Source organism: Nothobranchius furzeri, chromosome 4, assembly GCF_043380555.1.
Source record: "Nothobranchius furzeri strain GRZ-AD chromosome 4, NfurGRZ-RIMD1, whole genome shotgun sequence".
NCBI classification, from domain to species: domain Eukaryota; kingdom Metazoa; phylum Chordata; class Actinopteri; order Cyprinodontiformes; family Nothobranchiidae; genus Nothobranchius; species Nothobranchius furzeri.
This window is the reverse complement of record NC_091744.1, coordinates 11,380,993-11,402,746: the sequence shown is the minus strand read 5'-3', so window position 1 is coordinate 11,402,746 and position 21,754 is coordinate 11,380,993. Positions and strand designations below refer to the sequence as shown.

General features: G+C 39.5%; 1 protein-coding gene across 2 annotated transcripts in view; it reads right to left on the bottom strand.

The window, feature by feature from the left end:
* The window catches only part of inpp4b (inositol polyphosphate-4-phosphatase type II B), a 290,844-nt gene that overhangs the window by 262,923 nt on the left and 6,167 nt on the right, over positions 1-21,754 (bottom strand). For both annotated transcript variants that reach the window (XM_015965572.3, XM_015965579.3), the window contains one exon: positions 12,406-12,450. In XM_015965572.3, the coding sequence (XP_015821058.1) occupies positions 12,406-12,450 (45 nt within the window). The remainder of the gene's footprint in view (positions 1-12,405; positions 12,451-21,754) is intronic.

The window sequence follows — 21,754 nt, the reverse complement described above, 5'->3', positions numbered from 1 at the left end:
AGCGTAAAAAATATTCGAGCAAATACATTTCCACATCTTTATGAAATCAAGTCTTGAAAAGGACTAAGCTAATGCAATTTAGCTGTTTAAACTGACTAAAAGGTGAGTTAGCAATGTCTTCAAAAACAATTTCAAAAACTATGAAGAGACATCGTTTTACTTAAGTTTTCAAAGCAGCAAATTTGGAGTTTTTTTGCAGCCAATTGACTTTTAACAGATGGGAGTCAAGACTACAGTCAGCCACAACCAGTGTTGCCACAGTTACCTTGAAATAGTAATCTGATTACTGACTACTGATAAATCCTTCCAAAAGTGACTTAGTTACTTTACTGATTCATTCATTAAAAAAGTTATTAAGTTAGATTAAGAGTTACTTTGTTACTTTCAGCATCTTCCAAAAACACTCTCCACTGCCTCAACATAAAAACTACAACTGGTTTCGCCAGCACCCACTTTATTGCAAATGCTTTTTAACAGTAATGTCAACAATATATCTTCTTACATTTTAAGTTGAACTTAAAACCTATTGCCTGACATAATGCATGTTTGAATAAAAATAAAATAAAAACAGTCTTTCTTGACCTCACTCAAAATAGTGTTCATAAAAAATAAAACAGTCTTTCTTGACTTAACATAAATGCTTTTTATTTAAAAAAAAAGGCAGATTTTCTTGACTTCACTTAACATAAATACTTTCAGTACCATCCACATGTAGGCACTTTTGTTACTTTGGACTAATCTTATGTTGTCATCACACGTTATGGAGGAAACAGTGGAGTGGGGTGCGTAAACCAGTTGTTGTACCTTAACAGAAGCTTCTCAAACCTCCTGTCAGAAAGTCAATTTCTTCTAGGCGTGAGCACCAAACCCCCCAGACTGAAAAGTCGCTGCACAGGAGCATTTGATGGGGTTGGAGTGTTATACTTTAAAAATATGTTCTTTGAAAAATTTTGCTGAATGTGAAGGTCATAGCCTGACCTCAGGTAGTCCATGACTTCCTTTTCTGCAGAGCAGATGTCCTCCTCCGCCTCAAAAGTGAAAACGTCAATCTCATCTTTGCTGCCAGATGTAGTGGCACTGGGCACACTGGCAGGGCTTTTTGCAACAGGAGCAGTGCTGATACACTCTGCTGTCAGAAGCTCTTTCAACAGTGTGCAGCATTTCCTCTACAAAACACTTCCCGACCAACTTCTTCAACTCTCCACCACTTACTGGTTTTGCACCAAAGTCCAGCTTTTGTTGTTTGGGTGGTGGAGGACCTTCTGCAGTAGGCATGGCTCTATGCTTTGCACCACCTGGTGAAACTCTCTCTGTAAGTTGGACTGTGCCATGCTGCGATACCAAATGTTTCTTCAAGTTTGACGTAGTATTTTTGAATGCAGATATTTTATCGCCAGCACAGAGTGTGCAACGAACCTTAATATTTTCATCTTTAGCTGATGCAAACTCAAAATAGTGACTATAGTTAGAAAATGCACTTCTCTCTACTCCCGCCATTTTTGCTCACGCTGTAGTACGTCGCCAGCTGGCCCTGCTTGGTAGGTGAGGACGAAAACATCACGTGAGCTGTCGCATACGTGACATCACTCCCCGAGACGGAAGAAGAAATCACTGTAGTGCGGAACTTTTGGATCAGGCAGCGGGAAAGGTGCATTATGGGTAGCCAGCTTTCAAGTTTTATGTTCTTTATTGTGTGTTTTGTTGGGGTTTTATTGCAGGGTTGTGTTTGATGTTGTGAGTTGTTTATTCAGTAATATGACTGTGCTTTTTTTGTTGGTTTTAATTTTGCACCATGAGTGAGAGTTACATTCCAACAAATGGCATCGCGGTGCCGTTCTATTGTTTGGTTAAGCAGTATACTGCTTCCCTTGTGCGAGGAAAGTGCACGTTGATTGGGTAAATGCGTTATGCAAAGCTGATCTTGGGTTCTCCTCTGCCGTGTTATTTTTCCTTCACTCAGGATTTTCCTAAGCAGAAAAAATTCAGAATAAAGGACAAAATAACACACAATGGCTAGGACAAGTAACTTTAATTTGATTACTAGTATGGAAATGGTAATGCGTAAGATTAGTCGTTACCAAGACATGACATTATATTGGAGTTACTGGCATCACTGGCCACAACATACAATAAAATTCACCAAAATCCTCAAAACACAAGTTAACAGAAGCTCAGGCAAAACTGTTGCAGGAAGGCGAACAAGCAAAACTGATGACATGACATCAATAAGTCCAGATGTTTAAACGTCAATATGTTTTCATGGTCAAGAGTTTTTCAGATGGTTTCACCTAAACCCCAGAAAAAAATGCCCAAACATTAAACTTTTGATTCATTCGTGCAGTTGCTGAGGAACAAACTGAGAAGACTTTGCTGAATTTCTGCTGAGTCGTTCGTCCTTCAACTCACCATAAGGTAGAGTTCAGCAGGAAGGGAAAAGAACAGTGTATAGAAATCATTAATAAATAACAATTTTTACCACTGGTTTCTGTTTAAATTATAATTAGCATTTACATCCCGGTACAACTAGCTGCTAAAGACATTTTAAAAATAGCAGATTAATAATCCCACAAGGTGCTGCTTCAAATCTAAGCTGTTCACTCAGAAAAGACTCTTGGCCCTAGTAAACATCAGCTAAAACGTTTACTTAAGATCTAACTAAAATGTATAAAACTGTCATTTATCAAAACTGTTAAAGTAAAACCAGATGTAAACCTAAACTAAACATCTTTCAGGATAAACTTCAAAATTATGCTTCTCACTTACAAATCCTTGAACCATCAAGCTCCTCCATATCTGTGTGAACTTGTCCATTACTACAACCCGCCGCGTGCTCTCAGGTCTGAAGATAAGCTCCTCCTAGCTGTTCCCAATGCACGTTTAAAAAGCCGTGGAGAGAGGGCTTTCTCTGTCTGTGCACCGAAGCTGTGGAACGCATTACCACTGCTAGTGAGGCTAGCACCAACAGCTAGCATTTTTAAATCACGCCTGAAAACTCACTACTTCAACCTAGCTTATACAACATAATTATGAACCTCACTGACATCTGCACTGTTTATAAACTGACTCCGCAACTATCGACTTCCGTATTATTGAGGTTCTTTGTAAAATGTTTTTTTTTTCCTATTTTTACTTCACCCTGTGTCTTAATGATTTTTAGCTGTTATCTTTGGGAATTTTGTTGTATTTCCTTTTTATCTTTTATCTGTGTTCGACATGTTTATATAACGCCTGTTTAATTAACCAACATTTTTAGTGTACAGCGCCTTGTTTGGTTGTAATGCCTTGTGAATGCGCTTTATAAATAAAATTGGATTGGATTGGATTGGATCTTTAGAGAACCCTACTCAATCGAATTTCATTTTTAGGACTTTTAAAGATATTGGCCAGACTAGGCAATAAAATTGTAGAAATGCAGAATAACTACACTTTACCATCTATATAAACATGTACTGGGTTCAGTTTTGCCTTTTTTTTAAGGACTTTTGTCATAAATCATTACAGAAAACCCAAATCCTCTCCTCTAGACAGTGAAGAACTGTGTTTCGCATACGTCGCTCCAAAACGAGGTAGCAGCTGTTGCTAGTATTGTGAATAACTGTTATTTGTTTACATTCACGCTCCTACTTATTACGGAAAATTGCGTTTACAGCTGCAGCAAAAGGTCTGAGCCATGTGTCCGTGTCCTACACTCATTTTTAAATAACAGGTCTGATCTAAAATATTAACCTACATCTATCAACTGCCCCGCTACTTCTGGACTGCTAACTGTGTTAGCTCCGGTAAGGAAGGAAGTCCTTTGGGAAAGCTATGACACACACACACACACACACACACACACACACACACACACACACACACACACACACACACACACAGATATAATCTAAAAGATGATCTCTATATTTCAACATTAGAACCTCCGTGGACCAGTAGAACCTCCGTGCCATCCTGGATTAGCGCAAACGAGTTGAGCTAAGGAGTTACTCCAACATCAGGAAGATTTATTCTGGTAAATTGTCGGTTAAATATTTTCCAGAGTTATATCAATAAATACACACAGCAGTAAAACTGTAGATTACTCAATTATATTGGGACACGTGATGGAGCTAAGACCAGCTGAGAACTCATCAGCTTAGAGCTCCCAGTGGAGCACAGAAATGAAATATTTAAGAAAAGTAAACAATCTGTACTAATTTTGGTTCTGAAGATGAACAGAATCCTCCTCTATGTCCAAATCGGGCCACGGGTCTTCGGAGTCAAATGGTCTAAAACATGTCCGCACCTCCGGTTCTGATATCCAGCTAGCAGGGTCGGAGTTCGGTTGAACTTCTCAGATAATACAATACCCGTTCTCGTCGCCATATCCCAGAAAAAAAAAAAACAAATCTGACTGACTAGTAGAGGCTTCAGAAGCTACATCTGACTGATGACGCAATGTTCTCTGCTATAACGCTAACGCAGAAACACCGGAGTCGGGCGTTGTTTACTACAGCTGTTTCAGCAGAGCACCTTGTGAAATGTCATCAGCTGCCCAGGGCTTAGACCGGAAGTTAGTTTCTGTTTTTCCCACGCCGGTCACAAACATCAGATTTTCTTAAAATTCCAGCCGTCAAAATCCAAAAACCTTTATCATCTGAGGTTTTAATACACAGTTACACATGCCGTTCAAACGAATTTTGCCTCAGGCCGAAATCTTTAAAGAGGTTGCTAGGGGGCAGCAAATCCCCAGGACGGTGATTGCGACCTCGGGCAAAATGACAAGACTTTGTGTCCTCACTGACGAGTGAAGAGGTAAACATGTAAAACAACAACGTTTATGAAAGGGTGAATGTTTTGTAATCGTTTGTTACTAATCAGTAAATGGATGTTGTCCTCACAGGCTCCCGTAGAAGGAAACATTCCATCTAATATGGCGTCGCCCAGAGACATAGACCCACTTCCATGTAATTTAGACCTGAATTTTATGGTTATACTGTATGTGATGAAACTGCCAGTATTTTCCAACAACTGGGCTTCAATTAATTTATTTTCAACATCATTTTAATGGATGTTTCAAGAAATTAACTGTAAAAACTACACATTGTGTCTTTAAACCAAAAACAAAACTTTTATCCACGTTGTGAGTTTATCTTTTTAACACCTTAATGTAACAGCTGAAACGTCTCTTCACCCTTCATCAGTTTCTAGTGTTCACGATCTAAAAACATGCAGACTGCAACTCCACCACGTCAGCTCTACTCCACTGCTCCTCCACCAGCAAATGGTACATATAGCGCCTTCTAGAGTCCTGGAACCCCCCAAGGCGCTTTACAACACAATCAGTCATTCACACACACAATCACACACTGGTGGGGATGAACTACGATGTAGCCACAGCTACCCTGGGGCGCACTGACAGAGGCGAGGCTGCTGAGCACTGGCGCCACCGGTCCCTCCGACCACCACCAGCAGGCAACGTGGGTTAAGTATCTTGCCCAAGGACACAATGACAGCGACAGACTGAGCTGGGCTCGAACCTGCAACCTTCCGATTACGGGGCGAGCACTTAACTCCTGTGCCACCGTCGCCCCTAAAGTTACCATAGCTCACCAGCTCTGAAGATGCAAGTTCGGTATTCTGGCCACAGGGGCCGGTGGGGTCTGAGTCACTTTTCATCAACCCTGTAAAGGGTCATTTTAACCCATACTGGCTCAAGAAAATGATCTGAAAATATGAACAAGTTGCATGGTATCACTTTAACAGATCCAACCATCCAGCTGTCCTAAAGCAATACAACTGAGAAGCTCAATTGATGATCTTGTCTGTGATGGGAAAGGCTTTAGGGGCTGGAGTTATGAATGGTATACCCACTGGAAGCAACGCCCCCTGCTCAGTCACTTTTATACATTTCTAGATATCTTAAACAGTTCAAGAAAGATGGTGTAATCCCTACCGACGCCGACATGACCATGGCAGTGAGAAGGTTAAATCAGCCACAGATGTACTCCAGTTATAAAACTTTACACGGTTACTGGCTTGTATTACGAATAATAGTTAGCCTGGTTACTGAACACAACGATTACAAATCCCAGTGGTTCTCTGGCTTGCAACTGGGACACGGATAAGTTGGGAGTGACGTCATTCCCAAACCCGAATTTTGACCTCTGAGGTTAATGGAGCAGAGTTAGTACTGGATTTGCCCAGAGGCTTTCTGGAAAGGTCTTCCTCCAATCCCAAAGCTTTGTTAGTGCTGCAAACGTGTGTTCATTTTGAAGTCACTGTGTATTTGTGCCTGGGCTCAAGGGGAAAATGTCAAGTTTTTGGATAATTTCTGAGGTGATAAAACATGCAAAATAGGATTTCCTGACAATTTTTAAGGCCTGTTACAGGTTCTGTCCCAATAAATGCAGGAGACGGTTTGATTTGCCAGGACGATTAGAGGAAAGACCAGCGAGAGACTGAAAAGGGGAAAAGGAGCCCAATCATACTTCATTAATGTGGCTTTCTCACAGGGATGTGACGCTTCAACTGACCCTCGGGGTCAGCACTATTATGACGGTGGGTGGGGTGGCAGGAAAAGGAAATAGAGAATGTGACAGAAGGAAAGGACATGAAAGTCCCTCAGAGAGACATTTTGAGTTTTAGGAAGGAAGTCGGAGTCAGAGGGGAGATAAAGAGGGAGTGACATAAGTGGGGGAAAGAGAAAAGTGGCTCATTAAAATGTCAAAGATTCAAATAATAAATTGAAGACCAGTAAAAAAACTGTCCCTCTTCTAGAAAATTACCTTCACATTATTTTGTTTGTTTTGCTTTTGTTTATTGCTGAATTTCATGCCTTTGGTGAAAATTAATTAATCAGATTTGCAATTTTACTCAGCTGCCAGATTATTCTGGGACGGAGTCCTAAATTACAACAACAGTTGAGCAAATTGAGCAATAATGTTTGCACTTCCTTGGAGGCTTTATTTATTATAGTGAATTTCTTTGTGTGAAATCGGAAGATTTCCGCTCTTTAGTGCAGCAGGCCTCAGCGACCCTACACTAACTCTAAATCCAATGAGAAGGCTAGCCCAGGGAGTGGCCACATAACATAAATATGTGCTCATTGGGATGATTACTCCCTGGGATCATTTCTATGCTTCAAGCTATTTGGCGTTACACATTGTACACCATTTGGCACAGAAACAAGGTTTTGAGAAACTAAGGTAAAAACAAACTGTGGCAAATATGTGAAGCATTTCTAAAAGTCTAGATTTTAAGTTATGTATATAGCTAGTTGTTTATCTTCTATTTTAAATCAAGAATTTTGTGACTAATGCTTGCTATCTCAGCAATTTCAGGAAATGTGCAGCAGATACTTTTGAATGTTATTTCAATAGTGGACATTCAATTAATATTTAAGCATTTTTAAGTATTTCATGCGTTTTCTTGGTTCAAACACTTCTAATAAACTTTTATATATTCACTTAGAGAAGAAAAATACATTTAAAAGTTCAATGTCATGTCATGTTTTAAGTTTTGTAGTTTAGTTATTCAACACTATGGAGCCTAACCCCGGTTTCACACTGAAAGCATCTGCAGCGTGGCACATCACTGCTTCAGACAGAATCCATTATAGTCTATGGACTGTTTCTAACCAACAGCAATGCGGCAATTTCCAGGTGCATCTCAGAAGTGGCCGCCTTTTTTCCTAAATAGGCTTGCTTGATTATTTAGGTTTAGAAAAAATCTGGATTAAATGGTGTTCAGGTTATTTACTGCCTTTTTAATCTAAGAAGAGCATTACATTATAAACGGTATTTTCATGCACCACGCCTCGATCTCTGTGACATCAGCTACTGACACACAAGTCTATCCTTTAGGCCTGATGTGGGTGTGATTGTAGGCAAATGTGGTTGCATCGTCATGGGAACGTATATTATATATTCATTATATTCATCTTAGGGATGCAAAAAGTATTTATCAAGAACAAGAAGCATAGATAAATAATGATTTCCTTCATGTTGTAGGAGGTTTTGTATATTTGCTACAGTCCCGCCACATTCTAATAGGTCATGGAGAGTGTAGCTACTCCAAGGTTTGTCTGTGCACCTTAACGGTAAAAATAGTTAAAGTTCAATATCTTAAATCAAATGACTCAGTGATGCAACATGTGGATGTTTTCATCCTTCAAACCTGATGCAATGTGAGCATCACATACTTTTAGTCAGAAATGCTGAAGAAGCCAAAAGTACATTCAGAATTTTTAATTAAAGAGGTTCAACAGATTTAATCATAAGCCCAAATGGCTTAGAAGAGACATTTGTTTTCTTTGTGTACAAGAAAACAATATTATTTTATTTATTTGGTTATGCATTTCAGAGATTTACTGTATTTTAGCTTTTTGTGCAAACCACCGTGCAGCATGTTGTTGCTGCAAGGCAAATCCCTCTTTCTGGGGTTCTTAAACAGCAAACTGTAAACACAGATGTTTATTAGAAAGTGAAGCAACACACATAAAATGCACATCTTATTTTCAGAAATCTCTCACTGTGTTAGTGTTAGAAGAGCAACTGCATCCGAATCATTACATCGACTCGGTTTTCAAAGGGAGGGACTTGCATTCCCAAATAGAGAACTCAGCTCCCATGAAAGGAATCTTTTTGAGGTAGAGTGAAGGTTGTGGGTCACCACATGATAAATAATTACCACGTTCATAAAATAAATATAAATTGAATTTTTCAAGAAGACTTTATCTTTCTTTCTCTCCACTAGTGCATGGAAATAAATGAGCTGGAAGATTTAGAGACAAACAAACACAATTTACATTTACTTAAAGATAAAAAGTCTTATGTAACAGTTGATTCTTGACAAAGAAAGAAAATATTGAAGCGTCTAAAGCTGGAAAAGCAGAGAATTCACACAACTGACATGTGTTTTTCTTCTGATTTAATCAGTTCCCTTAACCTGCTCTAATGTTGGTAAATTGAACCAAATAATTGTTTTAGTTGATGCAAAATATTCTTAGCATGCTGCAGTTCCCCATTACTCAATAAGATATTAAGCATTCTTCCAAGGGGAAAATAGGATGTGTTAATCTGCATGTTTTGTCCTAAATGTGAAATAAAAAGTAAGATGACCTTGTCACCTTTTCTTACCTTTAAAGGGATAAGATGCAACATTTTCATATTTCACATTTTCTTGAGCCAGTATGTGGTAAAGCGATCTTTTACAGGGTTAATGAAATGTTACTCAGACCACCACAGCACCCTGTGGCCAGAATATCACACATGCAACTTCAGAGTGGCAAGCCGCCTCTTCTTGGTAAAGTGGAGCTGACATGCCAGTGCTGCAGTCTGCTGCCAGCATGCTTCTTGCATGTTTTACATCATGACCACAGCTGATTTGTTAAATTTAGTGATGAATCACTCCTGTGGACACTAATTAAGACTGAGGAGACATTTCAGTTTCTAGATTAAGGTGTTAAAAAGACAAACGTACAGCACGCAGATAAGTTTTGCTTTTGGATTTACTAGCTGGACACTAGGGGGTGGTAAAAGCAAACCAAAACTGCTAATCCTCTCTCCAAGTGTAAAATTTATAAGCTTGGTGTCAGATTTTCAAAAAGCAGGTATCAGTAGCGATGGATCCTCTAATCAATACATTTGCAGCGGTTTCTAGTGGGAATGAATGCCTTGTAAGTTGTTCTTGGGGGAGGGGGATATACTGGTGCACCATTTCTCTGACTTAAAAGTTGCCCACATCACAGCTGAGCTTCAGACAGCAGGTTTTGGAGTCTTATTTCCCGATATTTGGACATCTCGCCTATGGATAACAGCAACGCAATACCATACCATACCAAGTTTATTTGTAGAGCACATTTAAACACGGCATGAGAGCCGACCAAAGTGCTGAACAAAATCACATCATAAAAACAATTAAACATAATAAAAACTAAATTCATTAAAATTGAGTGATTCAGACTTAGATGAGTGATTCAGCAATGTTTTATCTCCACAAACTCAAGCATGGAGGAGTTTCTGTCCTGAGGTGGTATTGCTAATGCTAAAGATTAGCTTAAGGTTAGCTTAAACTAGCCAAGACACTCTCTGTAGACGTTAAACCAACAATAGCCATGAGTCAAGATGGAAGGGTCCATGAATGCTAATTCACAGTGTGATGTAGATCTGTGAGGATTTTCATATCCTTGAGTTTCACCATCTATTTTCTATCACAAGCTAATGCAGGAGATAGGTGTAGGAGACTATTTTTATGTTCACCCTGCATGAAAAACTCAGAGACCGTTTATAATCAGAATTTTTTTTAAAAAAGTCAGTCAACCACATCTTTAATAAGATATAAATAAAGCTCAGCTTTAACTCAATCTGAACCAGAGCTAAGAAAACAACGTGCCAGGTAAACACAAATTTCTGGTTTTACAACAGTGTCCATATTTTGTGATTTATTTTTGTTTTACTACCAATAACCGTGTTGAAACAGGTCCAAACACAACAATTCTAAACAGTTAACGTTTTCTAGGGATGCCCAGAGACCAGTACCAGCACCTGTTTAAATAATCACATACATTTGAAAATATGCTGTGAAATTGTTAGTTGTTTATTGGCTCAACTGCTTAATTAATTCTCACAACGACGAGCAACAACTGGTGTTAAAATGGTGTGTATACAATATACTGGTCACACTAAAGCAACACTAATGAGACAAACTTGATTGACCCTTGTCGATAAATGATCTCCCTACTCTGTGATCCTAAGTAGAAATCTGTATGCATTGATTCAAATATCTTTAGCGTATTTATGGTCAGTAGTTTGCAAATTTGTGTCGATAAAAATAAAAGCCAACAATTGCAATTATTTGAGTAAGAACTGGTGGCAGAAGTGTAATCCTAAAGGCCTTGGATTTGTATCGGGGACAGAAAGTTTTAACTGTTGTGTTTCTTTAACAGGCAAGAAGGATTCCACCTCTCAAAATAAAAGTGTGTAACTGTGTAAACACGTCTGTGGAAGGGGTAATTATGTTGCTTTTAAGCTTAATATATTACCTTTACTTTTGACCCATAAGGTGTGATATTCTATATAAATGTAGGATATCAACCTTGTTGGTCTTTGAATGTTTAATCAGAAGATTCTAGGATTCTTTGCTTTTTCAGGGATCAAACACACTTCGTATTAATTCAGACAGAGTCAGGTTTATAAAAAGTAAGAAATTTATTTTCTAAACAAATTAAAAAAGTTCAATAAGACAAATGTGATGGATGAACATAAGGGGATGTGATGTGATGTGTGTTTATCAGAACCTTGTATCTAGAAGAAACTATGTTCTGGGTGTGAAAATAATTTGGTCTGCATTAAACTATGAACTTGGTCCTTATCAAAACGGCATCAGACACAATCTTGCTGTGTTCTACATACCCCTGAGGAGACTCTCCTTCAGATCCGAGATGTCGGGGGGTCGGGTGATCCCAAGGTACCGAAGTTCGTAGAAAAGACCGCAGGACGACCAGGTCGTCTCCCGGATCACAACAAATAAATGAAATCGTTTGCGTCTAGAACAGCTGTTTCTGAATAGCTGAAGGAGCCGTTTTACTGTGTCAGCTGTGGCGTGTAGGTTTTGACAGCTTGTCGAGAGATGCAGTGGTTAGAGAGTTTTCCCCCGCTGGCCAGTCCGGAGTTCTGCTCAAAAACTAACTGAATCACTCAGCAAGTTTCTGTTTTAATATCCCCATGTTATGATTACCTGGCCAATCGGGACGTGCCATGCTAAGAGGTGTTAACAAGCAGCCCTCAGAACATCACGCCTTCTTTCAGATAGAAGGTTCTCTGATTTGTGGTTGAGAACATATCTATGTGCATGAAATTACTTTACCTTTAATCTATCTCTAATGAACATTGTGTCTGAGTGTAGATAATGATTTACTTGTTAAACCAAACATTACTGATCATAACACTAAAATGTTTCATTGTAATACTAAAATTCATTTCATCTTCATTGAATTAGGCACAGATTATTCAAACATCAATATTATTATTCATATAACATTTGTTCATTCAACCATATTATTATTTAATGATTATTTAACTTATGAGTTGTAAAAGTTCTTCTTTCATGACAGTGTGTAATCCTGTAGTCTCATCAAAAGAAGCCTTTGTTTGGGAACATAGGCTCACATCTTGTTCCCCCAGAAATGTCAACAAGGACTGCAGAATCTTCTGGGCTTTAGAAGACAGGATAGAAACTCCACTCAGATAGTGGAATTACGTCTGTAGATGACCGGACATTGTGCAGGTCAATATGTAGGTGAAAATGGACCATTTCTGGACGTTACACATCTGTCTTTTGTTTAACGCTTTGAAATTGGAAGAGCTTCCTTTTTAGGGGCTCCCTTGTGAGGAAAATGCAATGAGTAACGGAGTGAGGAGGACTTACCCAGGCTGAACTCTAGCTGACGCACATTAGTCGTTAGAGTCACACCTGTGAAGCAGGAAAGAAAGAAAATAACAAGATCAAGATAAAATAACATGAATTTAATTTTAAAACATTTTTTATGAAGCTTTAACTAAAGAATGTTCATTATCTTTACCTCTACTGCAAAACCGGTGGGAGAATTAGACGCCATACTTTTAGTGAAACATGTTCTTTTTACTGATTCAACAGGGACATGAATGTTCTTTCCTTTTTTAGCCACCCTGTGTTTTGTATGTAGGGGAGAAAATGTGAGTAAATGAAGGCATTATGCTTCGGTCTCTCCACTCCCGCAAGGCATCATTTATCAAGCCACTGCAGTGCTCACGCACCCCTGAGCTCTGCTGTTCACTATTTACTAAGACTGTCAGCTTCACTATTTGAAACCACAACATGAGTGAGAAGTCAAATTCTGCACCTATTCAGTGTGCTGCTTTAAATTCTTGGCCGTGCTTATTTACTCAAGGTCCTGCTTCTTTTTCTGCTGTGAGGCAGCCCTGTTCGGCTGCACGCTGCTGGCTGCCGCTCATCTCAGCCTGCCCACTCTGAATCCAGTCACACTCTGCAGTCTGCTGTCTGCACTCCAGCTTTCATCTGAATCCTCCTCCAACAGCCGGTCCAGCCACAGCCTGATGGCTACCATCTTCAGTGGCATCCCTCAGCATTAATATAACCCAGTCATTTCAAGCCAAAACTTGTTTCCATTTTATTTTAAAACAGAACTCATGGCAACCGCAGAAGGGATAGTTTGCATCACGACAACGCAATGGGCGACGGAACGCATTTTAATAATAAAATAATATTGACAGTATTTTGACACGCTGAGACTATGACAGGCTTATGGAAACTTTCATCTATATCATGCAAAAACACTGCAAACTTTCTCAGAGCGTTCAAACGGGAGTTTCTGGGCTATAGGGATTGTCCTTGAGGGATCCTGCCAGAGTGATGAGTGGAGGACTGACTGCTTCCATCATCTGTCACTGGTGCCGTCTCTCATTCATCACTCTCCCAGTCCGACACTGCCGTTCAAACGCCAAGCAGATGAAACACCTGCAGCTGTGAGGAACGCGCGGAGGTCTTTGACCACTAAAGGGTGTTTGGCTCTACCTGATGTGGCTGAATACAACTAACCTCTCCAAGGCTCATCAACTCATCCAATGGCCCACATACTAAGTCAGTTCCTGCTAATGTATGAGAGGCATGCAGGCTTGGTTAACGGACGTTAAATACGTTAATTTTGTTTTAGATTTTAATTGGTTTGTGTAGAGGATCCTAATTAAGCCAATGATGTATTCGTGTTCATTTTCTCAGAATTATGAAATAAAAATGTCTCTTTTAGATAATAAAAGGAAGTCGTGGATGAGGAGGGGTCTGTATGTAAAAAAGATAATGAAATTCTATGACAAATGTCTAAAACTGAGAAAAACTATGGAAAAGAAAGATAAATATATAAAACACAATAACACATTATCTGTTGTTACGAGAGTCAGAAAAAGCAACACTGTGATGAAACATTAGAAAACAATATAAATAATATTCGTAGGATGTGAAAAGTATTAAATAGTAAAATCCACAAAAAGTTCTTCACACCTGAAAGGCCAAACCATTTTCTACATAGTTTAGGTCATGAATTAAAAACTCAAAAAGATATTATGGAAGATTTTAATGAATATGTTGCAGGCGTTGGTCCCACACTCGCAAAATAGAAAGTGGTTCCATTTGACTAAGAACTAGATCGATGTAATAAACAGAGATGGTTAAAGATTGGAAAGGAAACTAAACACATGAATTTAATATAAATACACTGGGACAAATAATTTGAATCATAACAGAACATCTGGTGTCCTATTTATGTAATTTTGATGAATGTTTTTATGGGTTTTGGTCAAACTTGTCATGTATTAATCTGTAATAAACTGTGTTTCCTGATCAAATAAAGGATACATAAATCAATTATCCCATTTTTGTGTCATTGCATAACATGTTGGCTCTAAGTACGGTTCTGATTGTGTCATAGAACTGCCTTGAAGTCCTTGCAAATGTTGTTTAAAAAACCCTTTGTGCTGCCATACAACTAACAGCTGTGTATATCATATGGCATTTGTATTAACCACAATGGCATTTTTTTAGATTAGAGGTGTTCTAATAACATAACAATAAAACTTTGACTTTGGACCTGGCCCTGCTTTTGCTAGCTGTTAGCTCATCTTTATAGCCAGAACTTACAGATGTGGACAAAACCGTTGGTATTCTTGGGTCAACGAAGGCCAATGAGGTCAGGGCTCACGTGGCCACTTTAGAATAGTCCATTGTTTCCCTCTTAGCCATTCTTGGGTGTTTGTAGCTGTGTGTTTTGGGTCATTGTCCTGTTGCAACACCCATGACCTGCAACTGAGACCCAGCTTTCTGACGCTGGCCAGCACATGTCTCTCTAGACTCCCTTGATAGTCTTGAGATTTCATGGTACCCTGCACAGATTCAAGACCCCCTGTGGCAGATGCAGCAAAGCAGCCCAGAACATAGCAGAGCCTCCTCCATGTTTCACAGTAGAGACAGTTTTCTTTTTTTGACGTGCTTCATTTTTCCATCTGTGAACATAGAGCTAATGTGTCTTGGCAAAAAGTTTCATTTTTGTCTCATCAGTCCATAGAACATCCTCCCAGAAGCTTTGTGGCTTGTTTACATGTAGTTTGGCATATTCCAGTCTGGCTTATTTATGATTTGTTTTCAACAACGGTGTCCTCCTTGGTCGTTTCTGTGTGGTCCACTTTGGCTCAAACAACAATGGATGGTGCTATCTGACACTGATGTTCATTGAGCTTGAAGTTCACCTTGGATCTCTTTAAAAGTTTTTCTGGGCTCTTTCATTGCCATTCAGATTATCCATCTGTATGATTTGTCATCAGTTTTTTCTCCTGCAGCCACGTCCAGGGAAGTTGGCTAATGTCCCATCTTATATTTCTGAATAATATGTGCAACTTTAGTCACGGGAACATCTAGCTGCTTGGAGATGGTCTTAAAGCCTTTACCTTGAGCATGATTGTCTATAATGTTCTTTCTGATCTCCTGAGACAACTCTTTCCTTCATTGCCTCTGGTACATGATGAGTGTGGTACACACCATTTCACTAAACACAATGACTTCCTGAAGCCCTTTAGGCCCACTGACTGATTACAGGATTGTAGACACCTGTGACGTTAATTAGTGGGCACACCTTGAATTAACCTGACCCTTTGGTCACTTTATTTGCAGTCTTTTCTAGGGGTACCATCATTTTTATCCTTGATGATTGAAAAGCAATGTCTGAAAATTGTGGGTTGTTCTTTCATTGACCAAAGGGTACCAACAATTTTGTCCACTCTGTGGGTTATGTGGAAACTCCCAGGCCTTGCATTTCATTGGACTGAATTTAGATTCAATGTAGCGTTGCTGAAGCCTGCTGTACAAAACTAAGAATTAATCATGAAAAACCAGGGGCCTCATTTATAAAGCTTGCTTACGAAACAAAACGGGGTCGGAAAACTGTGTAAGCAACTTTCCACTCAAACTTTGGGATTTATAAAAGAAAACGCAGCAGAAAAATGTGCGCGACTTTAAGTTACTTAAGGACCTGGCTTACGCACATTTTGGACATGGAAAAAAAAACATTTGGACATAGCGGCCTCTCGTTTCCTTGGGTAATGCGGGTTTCCAGTTCCGGAGGAGGCAGAATCAGGGGCTTTATTTGGACTGCTCTAAATGTCATCTGCTAAAAACCTCCATTTGTCATTAAATTCCCATGTTGTCTGAATTGGGACTGTTAGCTGCTGTGCTTCCCAAAGCAAGCTACGTTTATAATGAATAGGCATATGAAATTCTTGTTATGCAAACAAGTATAATAATCATCTCATTATTCATCTGCATTAATGTCTGAATCCTTGCCAAGTTAAAAACACACAAACAGCTACCCAAACAGCCACTTATGCATGTAAATAAACATTCTGTGCCGTGATCCGGTTTTTTACATTTCTGTTGTCATTCCACTCCTCTGGGATCACGTCTACTCAAGTTGTCACCACTAAGACTTTCTGGTTAAAAATGTATAAAAATTTAATAAGCCAGAATGTCATGTTGTGTGGTTTAAAAGAAAAATGAAAAACAAAGCTCTTTCGTTGTGCTGAGACAGAGCCAGCTGTTGGGTCCCGCCTCTGGTGCCATGTTATCACAGGAGACCATGATTGTGACAGCCTAGTTACGTTAGAGAACTCTATCTGAGCCAACGCAGTCAGAGCAGAAGGAGGAGAAGGAAAGAGGTACGGTAATAATTAAAGATGAGGAATAGAGTCGGATCACAGGAAAAAAATTAAAACATGCAACAAAGGAAGCTGACAATGAAGGAGAGGAAGAAGGATGAAAATGTGCAGCTGTTTTCACTACAGCTTTGAGGATTGCCTGTCTGGGGTTTATGAAAGAATCACACCAGATGTTTAATTTTCTTCTCAGAGCTGCTACATAAACTGTCAAACCGATTCGTGTGTCCATTTCTTCTATCCAGCTAACGAGGTCACTGTAACATCATTTGCACACAACCTGAAGTTGAGGCCTTTCAAAATGCTGTCAGAAGCATTTAGAAAAACGAATTCAATGGTTTTCTAAATATTTAATTGTAAAAAAAAATTACAATGAAAACGTGAACATTTTAAAACACGTACAAAGAAAACCTTCACACACTTTCATCACATTTTTGACAGACTGTCAAGAGAACTCAGAAAATTTGGTGTTCGGCTGAAAGATAAAATTAATAGCATTTGTAAACCAGGTGAAAGTATAGTGCAATATACTGTAAAAGATTTTTGGTCATTTATAAAAAAATATATGTTTCGAGCAGAAAAGGCAGTACGAATTTAAATGTGTCGTTACTTCTTGTAAATGCTCAGTTTACTTTTCCACCATTGAGATTAATGAGTAAGAAATGTCAGCAACATTTTACTTCTCAGGCAAGACAGCTGATTTTATCAAGGTCGTTTTTACTGCAACAAGAGTCTGAGTGACAAACTGACTGGTTTGTAATAAAAATCTTTAAAAATATTGTAACAAAATTACAAAACATGCTGAGAATTTTGTTGCAAATACCTGAAAAAAAAGCTTATTTTCTAAAATGAAAACGTCTCAACTTCATATGTTTTATTATTCAGAATATACCTTTAAAGGGGAGGGAAACACATTAAGTCAATACATTTGCAGCCCAGAATAAAGCCCAGAAAAAGGTTGAGCTTAACACAGCAGAATTTGGAGTCTTACTTCCTGACATTTGGACATTTTGCCTCTGATTGGATGACAGCAACACAACTCTGCCACTGACTCAGTTTGCTTTGCAACATGGATGTTTTCTCTCCACAAATAACACAATCCTGAAGGAGCTTCTGGCGTGTGGTTGAGTTGCTAATGCTAATGGTTAGCTTCTGCTAGCAGAGATGTTCTCTGCTCTTTCTGGACGCTAAACCAACAACAGCCTTCCCCATCGCAACCCACTATGTGTGAGTCCAATCGACCGCTTGATATAGATCTGTCAAGCTTTTCAAATTCTATCGTTTCAACATCTATTTTCTCTCAGAAGCTAATGAAGGAGATAGGTGTAGGAGACTGTTATAATCAGAAATTAAGATAAAAAAATTTCAGTGAACCACACATTTATAAAATAATGCTGACAAAATTTTTTAGATTTTCCTCTAATTGATGCATCATCGCTTTATTTACTTCTCACTCAGGGTGACATTTTCATATTAAGGCACCTGCCTGCCATGAATATTTCTACGTGAAAACTGGACTCAAAAACACAATATCTAATCCCAATAATTATACATTACATGGGGAGAGGGCAACCACCTGTAGAGTCCATCTCAATCCCGTCTCCGCTGAGCGTATCAGCCACAAAGTGGAGACAAGGCCGCGGAGGAAAAGTGGCACAGGTGTGGTATTTATAATCGATATCCCCTAGCATTATGAATATGGTAATCAGCTCAGCAAGGCGGCAGGCAGGCAGCACATGCAGATGTAGCTCCCAAAGGGGCCAAAAGCAAATGAGGTGTGCCCGCCTGCTATACTGCAGTTTCATCTGGCTCCAGAAATAACAGCACAGCCCCACTGTACCCCTCATCTATCACCCCCCACCTCGCCAGTCTGCGGGTGGCATCTGTGGGGGAAAATACACACTGAAGGGAGCAGAGGGGATCATTTATAAGAATATGAGCCGAGTGGGGGATTTCTCTGAAACGACAAAGCTAATTAATGTCCGGAGAGCAGAAATTGCTCGTCTTACAGCTGATCATTAACCCCTTCATCTGATTGTTGCTCTGCTTTTTCGTCCACATTTAGAATCTAATAAACTCAATCATAAAGCTTTGATTGGAAAGTTACTCATCAGTGATAGCTGCTCAGTACTGACTAAATGCAATGTAATGGTGTAAATCTTCAAAACTACAGCTTGATGCAGTTTTTAAGCAAATTTTCTTAAAGAAAACTAAAAAAGTTGCAACAAGCACCTCCTAATCACCCCTGCTTGTCCTCATCATGAATAGATATCACACACACTGAAGCTGGAGCCTAAGAATAAATCCCAATCATATTTTTTAATTTTATCCTCTTTTTGTATTGAGGAGTTATAAATATTTTACTCGTGTAGCTGGCTCACCACGAGCTTTGAAATTTCAGGGATATAAATAGTCCTCTCCATTCCACCTCAGCCGCTTGCTTCTATTTAAGTGTGCACTAAATGCTACGTTTTGCTGTCAAACCTCACTCTTCCTCCCAGCTCCTGTGTTTAAAATTCCCTTAAAACACCTGCACATCCATTCCGATGATTCAGTCATCCCCGAGCTAACGTACCTCTAACTCGATTGATGTCTGCACAGACAGCCGTTCCATTAAGACAAGTGGTGCTGAATGGGAGACTGAGTTATCTTCACATTACTGTTGCAGGAGACTGAGAGGGGACAGCTGGTTTTGTTGCCAGCTTTTAATGAAGTGTTGTGAATCAGCTGGAGATGCTGAGGAGGTTCTGACTGGCTCTGATAAAAGGTGTAAGCATGCGGGGTTAACAAGGGCACAGAGTTGGCTCGACAGCAGTTGCATCACGACGCCCTATTGAAAACCTAATATTTTTGCTCAAATATGTTACAGCAAAGACATCCCTGCTCGCATTTGTAAAAACGTTAATCACTGTAATAAACACACCGCTGCACCGGGTTCAGTCCTACCTTTGTCTTCTGTCAACAAAGTGGAGATAAACCATTTCACCTGTGACTGATAATGCAGGGCTGTCAACCTGTCTTTCATGCTACAAGTGGTAATTGTGTGCTTTTGTCTTCCAGAAAGGAAAACAAAACAGAAGCACAATGAGGTGTTTCTCATTAGTCCTATGCTACTCCTACACCTGTCAGATGTCAACTAAAAACTGTAATTGCGCAGCATGGAGGAGGACTGAATTAAACAGAAACGTTCAGGCCGGGTACTGTTACGGTAAAACATCCTTCTGAGTGTGCAGGTTTGCCCAGCAGAACGTTGCACTGTCTCAACATGCTGTGAGGAAGTAATTGACCCCTGAACCTAATAACTGGTTGTAATGCATTTGGTGGTAAGCAAGCCTTTGTGAGGACTGGTAGTGAGTCTCTCATGCTGCTGTGGAGAACTTCTGGTTCCCACTTATTTGCAGAATAGTTTTAATTCAGCCACACTGGAAGGTGATCCCGGTCCCGCCGGTGAACTGAATTGGTTCTACCAATAACAGTGACCTTTCCCAGTGCAGAAGCACCAAAGCAGCCCCAGACCATCACACTACCACCACCGTTCTTGACTGAAGTTTAATGTTTTTTCAATATGTTGTTTTTGGAAAATGAACACAAAAGAGACAAAACTTTCTTGTCATGTGACCCAGACAGAGCTCAGCCATGGGGCAAAATCCATGGTTGATTTTCAAATAGGCCCTGCATGTGACTGGACAGCACTAGGACCAATCAGAGCAGCGGACAAAATGATGTATTCGTCGCTACGAATATCAATCAACAAGGCCGTCTTCTGTTGAAGAGGAAGCAAATGCATCCCTTTACAAAATAAAACACGTGAGTACCTCCATCTGCTCATGTCTCAAAGAAAAGCCCAAATCTAAGTCATTCAAGATTGATGCCAAAACCGCTAAAGTGGTGTTCCTGAGACGACTCCATCTTTCTAGTTTTTTCTGTTGTAGCTCTGGTGCTAAGCCCACCCAACATCGCTCTATAAACATAGGTTGCTGTGATTGGCTAGTTATAAAACTGCTCAGCCCAATGGTAGACCTGCTGAGGCTGCAACAGTGCGTGGCTAGACCGACCTTCAGAGCAAATTATTTTGCTACTGCTAAGGTTTGCCTAGATTTTTTGACTAATGCTGTACTGCTTTTTGAGATCATTTACCCTAATTCATGTTGTCATTCTTTGGGAGTTCTTAAATTTACCTGGACTAGTAGTAATCAGTGATCAGTTCTAAGTGACTATAAAACTGAATCCATCTTTCAGAATAGTCAGAGTTAATGATTTAATAAAATTGGCCTATTTGTTTGGACCGCCTTTCTCCCTTAATAAATTAAATAATCCTTTTAAAAAAATTGTATTTACTCAGACCATCGTTGTCTGGTTTTGAAAAAAGCCTGAATGTCAAAAGGAAGAAATACATTTTCACAGAACTGTGTAGTGCTTTTTACCTCACTACATTCACACTTAAATGACAATACCTGCAACACTGTGAGGTTCAGCCTATTGTTGGTTGGTTATTTCACTGTGGAGTCAAACCACCCACTATAACTGCACCACCTGAGCCAGAGTCCATGTTTTTCTATTTTACATCAGTATAAGTCATTCATCTAAGAGCAGGATCAATCTCCTTCATATGATTCATACCCAACAGAACTACTCTGACATATTCATATTAAAGGTGTGGTTCACTCGTTTGATTTGCAGTGGTGTCTAGTAGGAACGAATGCCTTGTAAGTCGTACACAGGGGAAGCTCAGATGCACTTGTTTCAGGAAGTACAAGTGAGCTGTAGGAGAAAGTAGCTTCAGGATTTGGAGTCTTATTTCATGATATTTGGACAACAGCATCACAGCTCTACCAGTGACAGTTTGCTTTACATCACAGATGTTTTATCTCCACAAATAACACAAGACTCGAGGAGCTTTGCTGTGTGGTGAAGTTGCTAATGCTAATAGTTCGTTTCTACTAGCCAAGGTCTTTTCTGCTGTTTCCTGGATGCTAAACCAACAGCAGCCCTCCCTGTCGTGAGTCAAGACGGGTGAGCCG